General features: G+C 28.5%; 1 protein-coding gene and 1 non-coding gene across 2 annotated transcripts; one reads left to right on the top strand and one right to left on the bottom strand.

Moving 5' to 3' along the window:
• Window positions 1–366: 366 nt before the first annotated feature.
• TRNAQ-UUG (transfer RNA glutamine (anticodon UUG)) lies at window positions 367–438 on the bottom strand. Its single transcript has one exon. It is a non-coding gene; the product is annotated as a tRNA-Gln (tRNA).
• Window positions 439–10,117: 9,679 nt separating this feature from the next.
• LOC125845994 (bidirectional sugar transporter SWEET14-like) lies at window positions 10,118–11,946 on the top strand (the record flags this gene model as incomplete). The annotated part of the gene is made up of 5 exons (XM_049525469.1): window positions 10,118–10,170; window positions 10,274–10,484; window positions 10,575–10,736; window positions 10,935–11,054; window positions 11,480–11,946. Coding segments are annotated over 5 exons (795 nt in total), but the record flags the coding sequence as incomplete, so codon positions are not given.
• Between the last annotated feature and the right edge of the window lie 1,083 nt (window positions 11,947–13,029).

The following is a 13,029-nucleotide window of genomic DNA, read 5'->3' as shown; positions in this document are numbered from 1 at the left end:
TCATCGCCCATCCAACATACCCTCCCCCTCCCCATGACAATCCTAGTTACAGACACCCAGAGCTCTCACTACCCACCATATCCCACCCCCATACCCTCCCCCTCTCGGTGACAATCCTAATTATGGACACCCCAAGCTCTCACTCCCCACCATATGTCACCTCCATAGTGTTTTGCTAGATAACATATAACTATCATACCCTTGAGATGATATTTTTTGCTTAGCTAACAAACATTAGATAATAAATAAGAAACTCACTTGTTTTGCGAGAAAACATTTCCTCCATACCAAACACACCCTCAGTGTATAGCGTTGCTATTAAAACTAACCAAAAATTGATAGCGGAAAAAAAAAGAAAAAAAAAAAAGGTCCTACCGGGAGTCGAACCCAGGTCGCTGGATTCAAAGTCCAGAGTGCTAACCACTACACCATAGAACCGATGACGTCAACTTCACCATTTCAATTTATATGTTTTTAGTATAGACCAAATCAGCTACTCCTAAATCCTAATAGTAACAAGTTACTACTACTATATCTTGCTTCCGAGTTTTATCTCTCTTATCAAAGCTAATTAACTCGTGACAAGTCGTTACTACTAGCAATGATTTCCTATTTTATAAAAATCAACTTTTATTCTCAAAACTAGTTGAATATACTTGAAATAGGGGTGTTCACGGGTCGGTTTGGATCGGTTATTGGTCAAAACCAAAACCAAACCAACTTAATCAGTTTTAAAATTATCAAAACCAAACCAAACCAAATATAATATACATTTATCGATTTGGTGGTTATCGATTTCGGTTTGGTTTGGTTCAGTTATTAACCATATACATAAATAAACGAAACAATTCATTCAAAATGTGAAAAAGTGATAACAATCCATTCAAAATGAAAAATAGTTAGAATGACTTAAATTACTGAACTTTCTATCACTAAATTTACTATCAATAAAGCTTTGAAATTCACTATATTGGCCTAGAATGAAGAGACAATAACATTTTCAGTCTCACAAAGAATTGTCATATAGACACTCAAATACATGAAATCAATAAGATAAATGTTTTCATCTTGGGCATTTTTGCTTTCAATAAGTAAATTATAATGAAAATATATATATGATCTTCAAAATTGTTTGTAAAAACAATATATTAAGTATGTCTATTAATAAAATATATGTATATTATTCATCGGTTCGGTTCGGTTATTTCTTCGGTTTTTTCGAATAAAACCATAACCAAACCAAATACTATCGATTTTCAAAAATCTAAAACCAAACTCAAATAAAATCAATTTTATTTTATCAGTTTGGTTCGATTTTTTGATTTGGATAAAAAAAATCGTGAACGCCCCTAACTTGAAAGTTTGAAGGAGCTACTAACATTAGAACTTGGACTCTGCATAAAATATAAACTGAAAATATTTCACAAATTACAACTTTATGTTGTGTCCATATTTTTTAGTATCATTTAGGTAGGAATGAAGTGATATTATTGTGCCGTCCAACTTTACCAAATTTAGTACATTCTATAATTATTGAACTTATAATTTTCTAAATAAAAGCAACTTAAAACTTTCCAGATGTTGATGAACATTCTTTTTTATGTGATTCTTAGTGTTCGCCAATCTTACAAAATTATGTTATTTAATCTATCTGATAAAAAGTAACTTTCCAAATGTCAAATTAAGAACTCTGTTATGTGATTCTTAAATAGGAAATGATTCATGTTACATTAAATATACTTTGCTATAGTACTTTGTTAATGAAAAAGTTTCTCCAAACTGCAAGTAGAATACAATAAAATTCTTATATGATTGTACACACTCATATAATGGAAGTGCACTTTTAACACTATTGGTTTCTCCAACAATAACTGATGGCAACTCCAATCAAATTAAAAAGTCTTTCAAAGTATATATATACTATATATCACTTTAATTAATTCTCAAGTACTAAGTGGTAGTTAAAATTTGTTGTATAGTGACGGTTCAAATTATTACTTAGTAAGTTATTATAACGCAGCAATATTGTTCCTCTTTTTATTCCTTATGCAGCTATTGAATTGGGTTAAGAAATGAATTTTGGGCATGATTCAATTCTAGAATTTTATTTCGGTAGTTGTAGATTGATCAAGATCACATAAAGAGTGCACTTCCCCATGTCAAAAACTATGTGCGACTATTTACATGCATTCTCTATAGACCTGTAGTATGCGCGCCTAAATCTATCAACTGAAGCGTAAACAATATAATATGAGTATCCAACATCAGATAAATCAAGAATTGAAATGAGTGTGACTCTAATTACATCATGTTAAGATATGGATTTTTGGTTTTATTCATGCTCAAAAGCTAACTCGGAGAATTATCAAGGAAGCATAAAGAATCCACTTAAAATTCCATAATTAAATTACGATGTAGAGATTTTTGTTCCCATTAACTCTAGTGAATCTTGTATCCATTAATTAATTATTTTGTATCAATTAATTGGCTAAATTAATGAAGGGAGGATATGAACTGGAAAGAAGAAAATCTATAACTGGTCCCAGATTTTCACTAAGAAAATATATCATAACATTAAGTACAATAGATTACAAGTGATTAGCCTAATTACATGCAACTTTATTATGACGAGGACTTGTTATCTTCAGCTACTCAGTAAATTACAATATATACCGTAAGATTTACACAATTAAATTACTTAAAAAATAGTTATAAATAGTTGATGTATTTAATAACTCGACGTGCTACTCTGCCCAATCAGAGTACACACATCTAAATCCAGTGTTACTATACATTATATTGTATGAATTTTTTTATTTTTCTCAGTACAAGAGAATCAATAATATTTCTACTTATTGAGTGATGGTGGAGGTGTTGTGCCATAAGAGCATGCAGGGGTGAATCTACATACAAGACAAAGTATGCTTGAATCCATTAACTTTGCGTAACTATATGTGTATTATGCAGAGAATAATAAGAAAATGATTATGATTTTTATATTGAAAAAAATAATTAAGAAAAAGAGAATAATGAGAAAATGATTATGATTTTTGTAAAGAAAAAAGTAATTAAGAAAACGATTATAATAATTTTGGTGGATGATTTGGTTCCAAATTTGTTGAGTATGCATATAAAATTTCATATAGGTAACTGAGAAGAAAAGGAAGTTAAATATTAGGTATAAGAATATATTTTGTAAAAATCACACAAATTTTGTTTAAAATTGATAATATCTCACCATGTTAATAGTATTATTTTAGTTATTTTAGCGTAACAACTAATATCAGTATTAATGATTTATCGAGACAAGTACGATGGAGATCACGACGACCTAGTAATGACTCCAAGTTACCTTTGCTCGTAATTTGGAGACACACAAAAAAAAAAACTTGTAGACATTGATTTCATAAATACTCGAAATGATGTGTGATACATTGTGATTAATCTTCAACTTAACCCATGAATCTTGGTGATATTAAATATGCCAAAACTTAGCGGCGATAGTTGAGTGCAAAAATAAAATCCTATATTAATAATTGAAAAGAAAAGGAAGCTAAACAACTAACATATACCACGGGCATATAAAAATATCTTTAAATTATTTTAGTTGTAAAAAAAATAAATCCTAAATTCGCCATCTGATAAATCCTTACGATGTTTGTCTAAGGCTATAAACATATTTTAATAGGGTAAACAAATCTTGATATCTTATTCTATTGATAGAAAGATTACCAAGTAAAATAAATATTATCTTCTTCACGCAATCGACAACCAACTATAACACCTACTATTTCAAAAATCAATCCTAACTTGTTCAAAGGTTCGGCAAAAGTACCTTTTATGGCAACAAATTAAATACTCCTAATATTTTATACAAAAATATAGAAGAAATAGAGTTTGTTTCTTGAGTTTCTATATGTCACTATTTAAAAAATATGAAATTAACTACGAATTTATCAGTATTCTTTATCTAATTCATCACTAAATAACTTCTATCTAATTGAATTTTAGTATAATCTGTCACTAATTTATAAATAGATGGAATTTTTGTTATTTTCATAAAAAAATTGTCTATCTCTAATGTTTTAATTTATCGTATTAGTGTGTTAAAATGCAAAGAGTTTTAATGATGAGATCATGTGGTTCCACATGTAACCACAAACACAAAGTCTGTGACTTGTGAATTGGGTAATGACAGGTGACATTTAAAAAACAATATAGAAATAAAGCGCAATACCCTTTTGCTGATGACAGTTTATAAGTTCATCTGGAACATTTAATTTGAGGAGATATATAGGTGTTCACGATCGATTTTAGAGTGATAGAAAATAAATTGTAACTATAAAAAAATCATAATTTTATTAATAAATAATATGAGAATAAATATATTTTTCTTTGATTCTTCTCTCTTAATTTTTCTCCTTGATTTGAGGACGTTAATTACATATTTCTCGAATGTAGAATTATTTGGATCTTTTTGTGTATCTACTGATGTATTTGATTGTGAAGAAGAGTCCGATTATATCTTTATTTTTTTGTAAATATTGCAAGAGTTTATGGGATATTCGAGATGTCTTTTTTAAAGAATATATTACCCTGTATAAAAACATTATATTATTTAGGTTTAAGGTAAAGTAGTCTCCAAGAACCTTAGCTGAAATTGGATTCATCTCATAGAGTCCACAAAATTTTGATATCTAGTTACCTACAATATTGTAAGTACATAGTCAAATATTTAGGAGTCGTTTGATAGAGTGTATAAAAATAATATTGAATAGAATATATTAGTAATGCTTGTATTAATTATACTAATATTTTTTCTAATGCAGTGTTTGATTACGTGTATTAAACATAAAATACTTTGCATAACTTCTATTAGAAAATATGTTTTTTTAGTAAAATACTCTTCACACTAAACGATACATCAAATCCTTTGTATTATTAATACATGCAAATTCATGATATTAGTAAGAAGTCAAAGCCAAAAGGGTAATTTTTTTCCTTCAAAAAACAAAAATGGTACATCAAAAAAAAATCAAAAGGGTAAAATCGCTCCTGACGGAGCGATTTTCTTCTGACAAAAATTGACGCCATTAAAAGAAATAAAAATCAGCGATTTTCTCAAAAAAAAAAAAAATCTCTTTAAAATCGCTGCTATAGCAGCAATTTCTTTTAGAAATTTTTTTTTTTTTTTACATAAATTGCTGCCCTGACAACGATTAGCGTTTTAATCAAATAAATAAGAAATTTGAAGTTTAATCGCTGCCATTCAAGTGAGTTAAAAAGTAAAAAAATAATTTAGTATTTTGTAAATTAAAAATTAAAATAAATCTGTAAGTACACTGCATTTATATTATAACTATAATATAACAAATAATTGATTTGACCTATAGCAGCAATTTAACTTTTAAAAAAATAAAAAAATTGATCAAAATCGCTACAAATGCAGCGATTTATTTAAATTTTTACCTTTTTTTTTAATATAAAAACACTGCTATATAGCAGCGATTTTAAAGAAAAAAAGAATTTTGTTTAGAGAAAATCAATTTTTATTTCTTTTAACGGAACGGCGTCAATTTTTATCAGAAGAAAATCGCTCCGTCAGTAGCGATTTTGCCCTTTTGATTAATTTTTTTTTTATGTGTCGTTTTTGTTTTTTGAAGGAAAAAATTTGTCCTTTTGGCTCCAAACTCATATTAGTAATACACATATCAATACACAATAGAGTGCACAACCAGTGATACGTAGACTAAAAAAATGTTCCAAATAAAATACTAATAATACACAAAACTAATACATACATTATTTTTTAATTTCTAATATACTTTACCAAATGACCCGTAAGAGATATTGTATCGTAGGTACATTAATATTGTATTTGTATAGTGCTTTTTGCTAATGAAAGATGCAAGTTACAGGGGCATTCAAGTACTGTTAAATAAATACTCATATATATAATTTTTTTTAAAAAAAAAAGAAAAAAAGAGTACTGCTATGTGTCTGAAGGGTCTCGAAAAAAAAGTGATAACAATTAAAAAAAAAAAATGAAATAGGCGTAAAGTGCTGAATTATTGGAGTAAAAAATAAAAAATAAAAAAGTGGTATAATATCTGTCCATTCAATTTGACAGTCAATAATAAATAAGTACTAGTACTGTATATATGCAATTATTATGCATGTGTTACTTTTTTTCTTTTATTAATCCAAGACTGGAATAGACTTCGTGTTGAATTAATTGTGTCACGTTCTAATGGGGGAAACACATTGATATTATCTGTATCAAACTCATTATTTGAATAAAAGAGGAGGATTAATGTTGAGGATCAATCGATATCAACTTTTTTATTTTACACAGTTAAAAAAAAAATTATGTATGTACTATTTTTTTCAGATCTTATTCATAAAACTATATTATATTTTATTGTGTTATATTTAATTGATGGAATTACATAATTAATTCACTTAGAAAAAGAAAAATAAAGGGGATTCATGTCAACCATGGAAAACTAGCGAGTCAAAGAAATGAGCAAAATGTGTGATCACACGTAAAAGAATGCTATGCATCTAAATAATCGGCACTTTGCAATGTATTATCTAGAAGGTTAAATGATCACTTATTTTGTAACAAGATAGTATACAATTAGGATTTAGGGGGTGATAAATAGGCCAATATTAACTAATAAAGTAAATCACTTGAAAATAGATAAAATATCTAATCTGCCCATATTGGATATGAATAACAAAATAGTTAAACTATTACGAGAATTTTAATTATGTCACACTCACACCAAATACAATATATATCACCAAAAAGTTTCTCGAGCTTTTTTTTTGGCAACTATTTAGCTAATGATCTTATTCTTTTTTTGCAACTTAAAGGTCTTTTTGGATAACGATCTATAATTCAAGGATCATTTTTGAGTAAATTGAAAAAAATTATATCATAGACTAAAATTTTGTGAACATTAGACTATATTCTAATACTTTGTCCGTTAATCAGCCACCTATATATTACTTGATCGTTTGTTACACACATGATCCATTTGTTTGACAAGTTCTTTTGTGGCGTCTATAGCTAACACATTTATTTCATTTCTTTGACTAGCTAATTTTCCATACTTAACATAATTATTTTGCTAATTGAACAAATTATATTGCCATCAAGTACCTGACAGTTAGAATTATGTTTAAGGAATTGCTTAATTAATTAATTAAATAATCCCAACATTAAGGGATGTTTTTGTCATTTTGTTCTTGGAAACACAAGGTTATGAAGTGCTGCCATCCAGCATAGTTTCTATCAAAGGGCTGTTAAGCTGACTAGGTTAGCTTAGATACTGGGTTAAAAGCACCAATTTTTTTAAAGTTCGTAGGTCTAATTAAATACTCCCATCTAACAACCAAGATCAATTGCTTTACTTTTTCGGTAAAAATTTATTCGTATCAAATATTTACGTCAAATCCACATATCAAATATATACATGATATATATATATATATTAGAATATACATAACTGTTATTTTATTATAATTAGTTAATGTGTATTTTTATTTATTTAATTATAATATTTAAATTGATTTAACGTAAACATCGAATAAATATTTACCACTTATTTTTCTCTATCCGTTATCAGATCTCCTATGTAACTGCAATTTTCTTTTTAAAAAGTACTAGCTTCTGGTAAAAGTACAATGGACTAAAAGTTCAGTCCTCCAAAAATAGACGGCCACGAAATGCTATGTCCCATTCCTTTTTCGAATTAAGTTACATGCATCGTTATCTTAAAAGATTTTTTATATTATTATTTATTATTAAATTTAAACCGTAATAATAATTTTTTGTTCTTTTTATTAAAGAGATAAGTGGTTAAAACACACCTAAACTATACCTTTTTTTTGAGTTTCATACCCAAACTATTGAAAGTGTGAGAAACACACCTAAACTATTACACTTTAGTTTGAAAAACACACCTCTGTGCTGACTGGACCAAATGTGTGCGTACACACTCTTTTGCGCGCGTGTGGCCTTGATTTTCGTCCACATGGCTTCTTCTTTTTTTGTGGAATAAAATATCAAAACACACCTAAACTATAAAATTGTTTGACTACTTTCCCACCTAAACTATTAGGAGAGTGAGAAACACACCTAAACTATCATTCATAAATTTGAGAAACACACCTTAAATTATATGTTACACTAGTTGCTAAAGCTCGCTCAAAAGGGACTGATATTTGTATATCAATGATGCAATACAAGGAATCCATGACTCCCTTTGATAGCTTTAATAATTTGAGGGGTGAGTAATTGTCCATGACATCAGATTCAATTTTTTTTTTTTGTTTAATAACTAGTTAGACTATATTTGTGGTATCATTATGCCACCAAATAGAGCATATTTTCTTTCTATTGAATTGTCGCTTTTTACAGACTACTTCATCAATCATTTTCTGATTACGATTATTTAAACAACTATGAGCAACTAAGGACAAAAGTCACCAAAGCATTTTTAGTAGCTCGAAGTAAAAAATTGATCGGCTCTAGTTTGTATAGTATAGAAACACAGAAACCAAGTAATGCTTTAATTTGCTGAGAAACAGAGAAAGATGCTTCTACACGTTGAAAGTTAAACTTTAATCTTTTGACATGGTGGAATTTGTTTCCATGTGGCAATCTATGTGGCATTTAAAAAAAATAAATTGAGAGAGTGTAATACACACACTATCATATTTTATTTGAGGTGTGTTTTTCAAACTAAAGTGAAATAGTTTAGGTGTGTTTCTCACACTTTTAATAGTTTGGGTATGAAACTCAAAAAAAAGGTATAGTTTAGGTGTGTTTTAACCACTTATCTCTTTATTAAATTATCAATTATCTTCATTATTTTTTAATTTATAATTACCTAATTAATGACCCGATTTACAACCCCCCGCCCCCCCTCCCCCTCTGGTCTGTTACTTGTCGTGGTTCGTTTTGTTTTTTAAAAAGTTAAATGGTATGAATTTTGATCAATATTTTAAGATGTATTATTTTATTATATTACTATGAAAATTTTCGTATAATTTTAAATTTGCAATATTGAATTAATCTAATTCAATTTTACTTTTAGAAGATTAGTTAAATTGACTTTTGTGAAGCAAAATGTGATAAATAAAAGGAAACAAAAGAAGTATCGTTTACTGATCAAAGCGTAGAACTTAAGTCTCAGGTCTTGATAAATGATTTGAGAAATAATAAAAATATTATTATCTTTTTTTGATATATTAAAAGTGAATATTTATTGATAAACGATTTGAGAAACTAAAAAAACATAATTATCTTTTTTTGATATATTAAAAATGAATATTTATTTTTGAAGTTGATGAAAGAGTTTAAATTTGCATGTACTATCGCCCAAAAATATCTATCTAAAAATATAGAATTTAAATATTATTATTACCTAACTATTACTGTCTAATGGTGTGAAAACTGTTTATTGACGGTGCTTAAACGAATTTTTAATATTTAGTTTTGCTAGAGTTGCGGAGGAGATGGGAGTTTTCCAGCTAGTTTAATTATATTTTTTTCTAGTTAGTGGGGACTAATATATAGTGTCAGCATTTTGTCGTGCTTAAGTAACAAATCTATGCATAAACTCTTCTTCATGTACTATAAATATGTGACCATCACCCTTGTTTATCATCAACAAACACTAATTAGACTTTACATTTTACTCTTAATTTTAATTCTAATTCTTTCTTAGAGAAGAGAAGAAAGAAAAGAAAAAATGACTAGTGTCTCTCATACTCATCCTTTGGTCTTCACCTTCGGCATTTTGGGTAAAATTTCAATCATATTTTCATGTGCATTTAACTTCACTCGTAGCATAGAATCAGCAACCAATTTTACTGTTTAGCTATAGAATTACTCTTTTCAAGCAAGTTGGTTCTATTTTGTTTCTATTAATATGCTCTTACAAATAACAATCTAGTTGGATCAAGGAAGTATATCTAAACAAATTCTTACTAATAAATTAACACCTCAAAATAGATAAAATTATAATTACATGCTTTAAAATTGAATAATTTTTTTTGTTTGAGAAATATATATAGGAGAAGTAATTAATATGTCTTTTCCATTTGTGACAATGTTGCAGGTAACTTAGTTTCCTTCATGGTGTTTATTGCCCCAGTGTAAGTTATTTTTCCAAAAATAATTACTCATATAAACTTTAATTTATACACATATTTTTTTTTAATTTTAATTTTAATTTTTTAACATATCATGATTTTGCAGGCCAACATTTTACAGGATCGTTAAGAAGAAATCATCAGAAGGGTTCCATTCATTACCATATGTTGTTGGATTATTTAGTGCAATGCTTTGGATTTACTATGCAATGGTTAAAACCAATGTTACACTTCTCATCACCATCAACTCTTTTGGCTGCATTGCTGAGACCATTTACGTCGCGATTTATTTTACTTACGCTACAAAAAAAGCAAGGGTATAATATATACATATAAATTTCATATATGTGTGTCTTTTTAATTGTTGCGCGATTTTGTGATTTATGAAATTTGAAATTGTCTTGCAGATGAAAACACTAGGACTTGTCCTACTGTTGAATTTTGGTGTCTTTGGATTGATTCTTTTCCTCACACAAATTTTATGCCAAGGAACAAAAAGAACTGAAGTTATTGGATGGATTTGCATGGCTTTTTCTATCAGTGTATTTGTAGCTCCTCTAAGCATTATGGTAATTCACTTTGAATATATATATATATATATATTATTTTTCGTTTTATGGAAAATAGGGTAGGTTAATCCAACGTTCACTAATAAGGTGAATATTCAAGTCACGATTCTTTTGATGCTTTTATAGTTAGGGGCTTACGGCGTTCTTTAAATTATAAACGCCATTTAATTTTTTTTTTTTTCTTTTGTAAAATTGCAGGGACGTGTAATAAGGACCAAAAGTGTGGAATTCATGCCATTTAACTTGTCATTAGCTCTTACAGTTAGTGCTGTAATGTGGTTTTTGTATGGTTTGCTTTTGAAGGACGTCTATGTCGCGGTAAATATATACTCCCTTGATAACAATTTATGTGACACTTTTTATTTTTTGAGATTCAAACTATTTGAGCTTTAATTGTCATTTTAAAATATATGTTTTCATTGAACTGTAATGAGAAAGATTGATACTTGTCTTAGTACTTTTTGTGTTACTTTTAAAAAATCTAAGTTTAATTTTTAAAATGTTGAGTTGATCCAAATTAACACGAAGATTAGTCAAATTGACTCTCAATCTGTGAAAAATGTCGCATAAACACACTAAATGTCATCTAGGATAAACAATTACATGCATATAATTATTATTTAGATAACCTAATAGGATTATAAGTTAAATTGGCTTAACATAATTTGTGCCCATAAATTCATGTGACTAATGTTTGGTTTTTCTTCTAATTGTTGTTCTTCCGGCACATAATAAAAAATCAGGTACCAAATATATCGGGAATGATACTTGGAGTGCTCCAAATGATATTATATGGAATATACAGAAATTCTAAGTCAAACAACGTCGCAACAGAAAAAGAATTACCCACCGTGGTAAAGGTGGATCAAGAGCAGCCCACAAAAGTCAATTGCGAAGTTTATCCAGTTAATATTTCATCCTTGGACAGTGAAAATGGAGAGGGTAAAGATGCTAAAAATCTTGAAGATTCCCAAATTAACTCTCAAGTTTAAAAGACTTCAAAAGCTTGGGAAGACATTAATACTTTGGAGGGTGCTACTAAACTAATCCTTATAATTGAGTGCCCTTTTCTGCAAGGTTTTCTTAAAAAACTGGGCCTTAACTCTATATCTACATGTTCATGGTCCAATTGTATGTAATGTACTATTTTGTGATTTAGTGAATATCCGTATTTACAAAGTAACTAAGAGTTACATGATTTCCAAATTTATTTGGAATCCTACTAATCACGATATCATGTATGGCTTACACGATATATATATATATATATATATATATATATATTAATATTACTTCGTCCTGTATTTGATATTCTATTTCCGAGTTCTCATTTGTTTTAAAATTTTAATTGCAAATAGTACTTAAGTAGATTTTTACCGTGAAAATGTACCTAATAGTGTGTTAACTACATATTTCTTAGGTTAGCTTACATAAATTTCATTAGCTTAGAAGCTAATTACTTGATACTTTAGTCTGCAATATTACAAATTTTATCAGATTTTGGTGCGTCCAGATACATGTATCTCAGGATACATGAGATCAAAATTAGGTGTAATGTATTCTAAATATATTGTATCCAAGTGGATTTGCATGTATCTGAGATACATAACAAATCTCGCTCGTCTCCCTCTCATCTTGCTCGCCACTCTCCTATGTATCTAACATCTCAGATGCATGCAAATCACATCAAATACATATTATTTTATTATTAGGTAATGAACACAAAGTCGGATCCACCCTAAAAAAGGTAAATGAAATATATTCCTTCGATCTGTTTCTTGTATAAAAACCCTAATAGAGAAAAAACAAGAATTGTGAAAATTTTATAGCCAATTAAAGTGATGAAAATTAGGCCCGCAGTTAGATATACAGTACCAAATTAGTTCAATGTAATGCATTTTGCTTCCTTCAACTAATGAGTCTTCCCAAGTTTGATAAATATCAAAAAGAAAATCATTTTTCATCAAAAAAAATTCTATTCTCAAGAATCCGTAACCTCTGCTTAAAGAATGAAATTGATTGTAAAAGAAGAATCTAGAGCTTAGAGAGAAAATATCTAAGGAAGAAGAAGACTCTATTATTGATCAAAAAATTATAGATTACAATGATAGAAGGACTATTTAGACATCACATTATTTGTTAGTAACTAACCTTCTTTTAACTAACATTCTGAAGGTTGTTATAACTAACTGATGGAAATGACTAGTTTACCCTTAACTAACTATAACCGTGTTAACTCACTACTTAGCTTTTCATAGCACAACACTCCCCTTCAAGCTAGGTAGTGCAAAAA

The sequence above is a fragment of the Solanum stenotomum genome, chromosome 11 (assembly GCF_019186545.1).
Source record: "Solanum stenotomum isolate F172 chromosome 11, ASM1918654v1, whole genome shotgun sequence".
Taxonomy (NCBI): Eukaryota; Viridiplantae; Streptophyta; class Magnoliopsida; order Solanales; family Solanaceae; genus Solanum; species Solanum stenotomum.
This window is presented reverse-complemented; position numbering and strand designations above follow the sequence as displayed.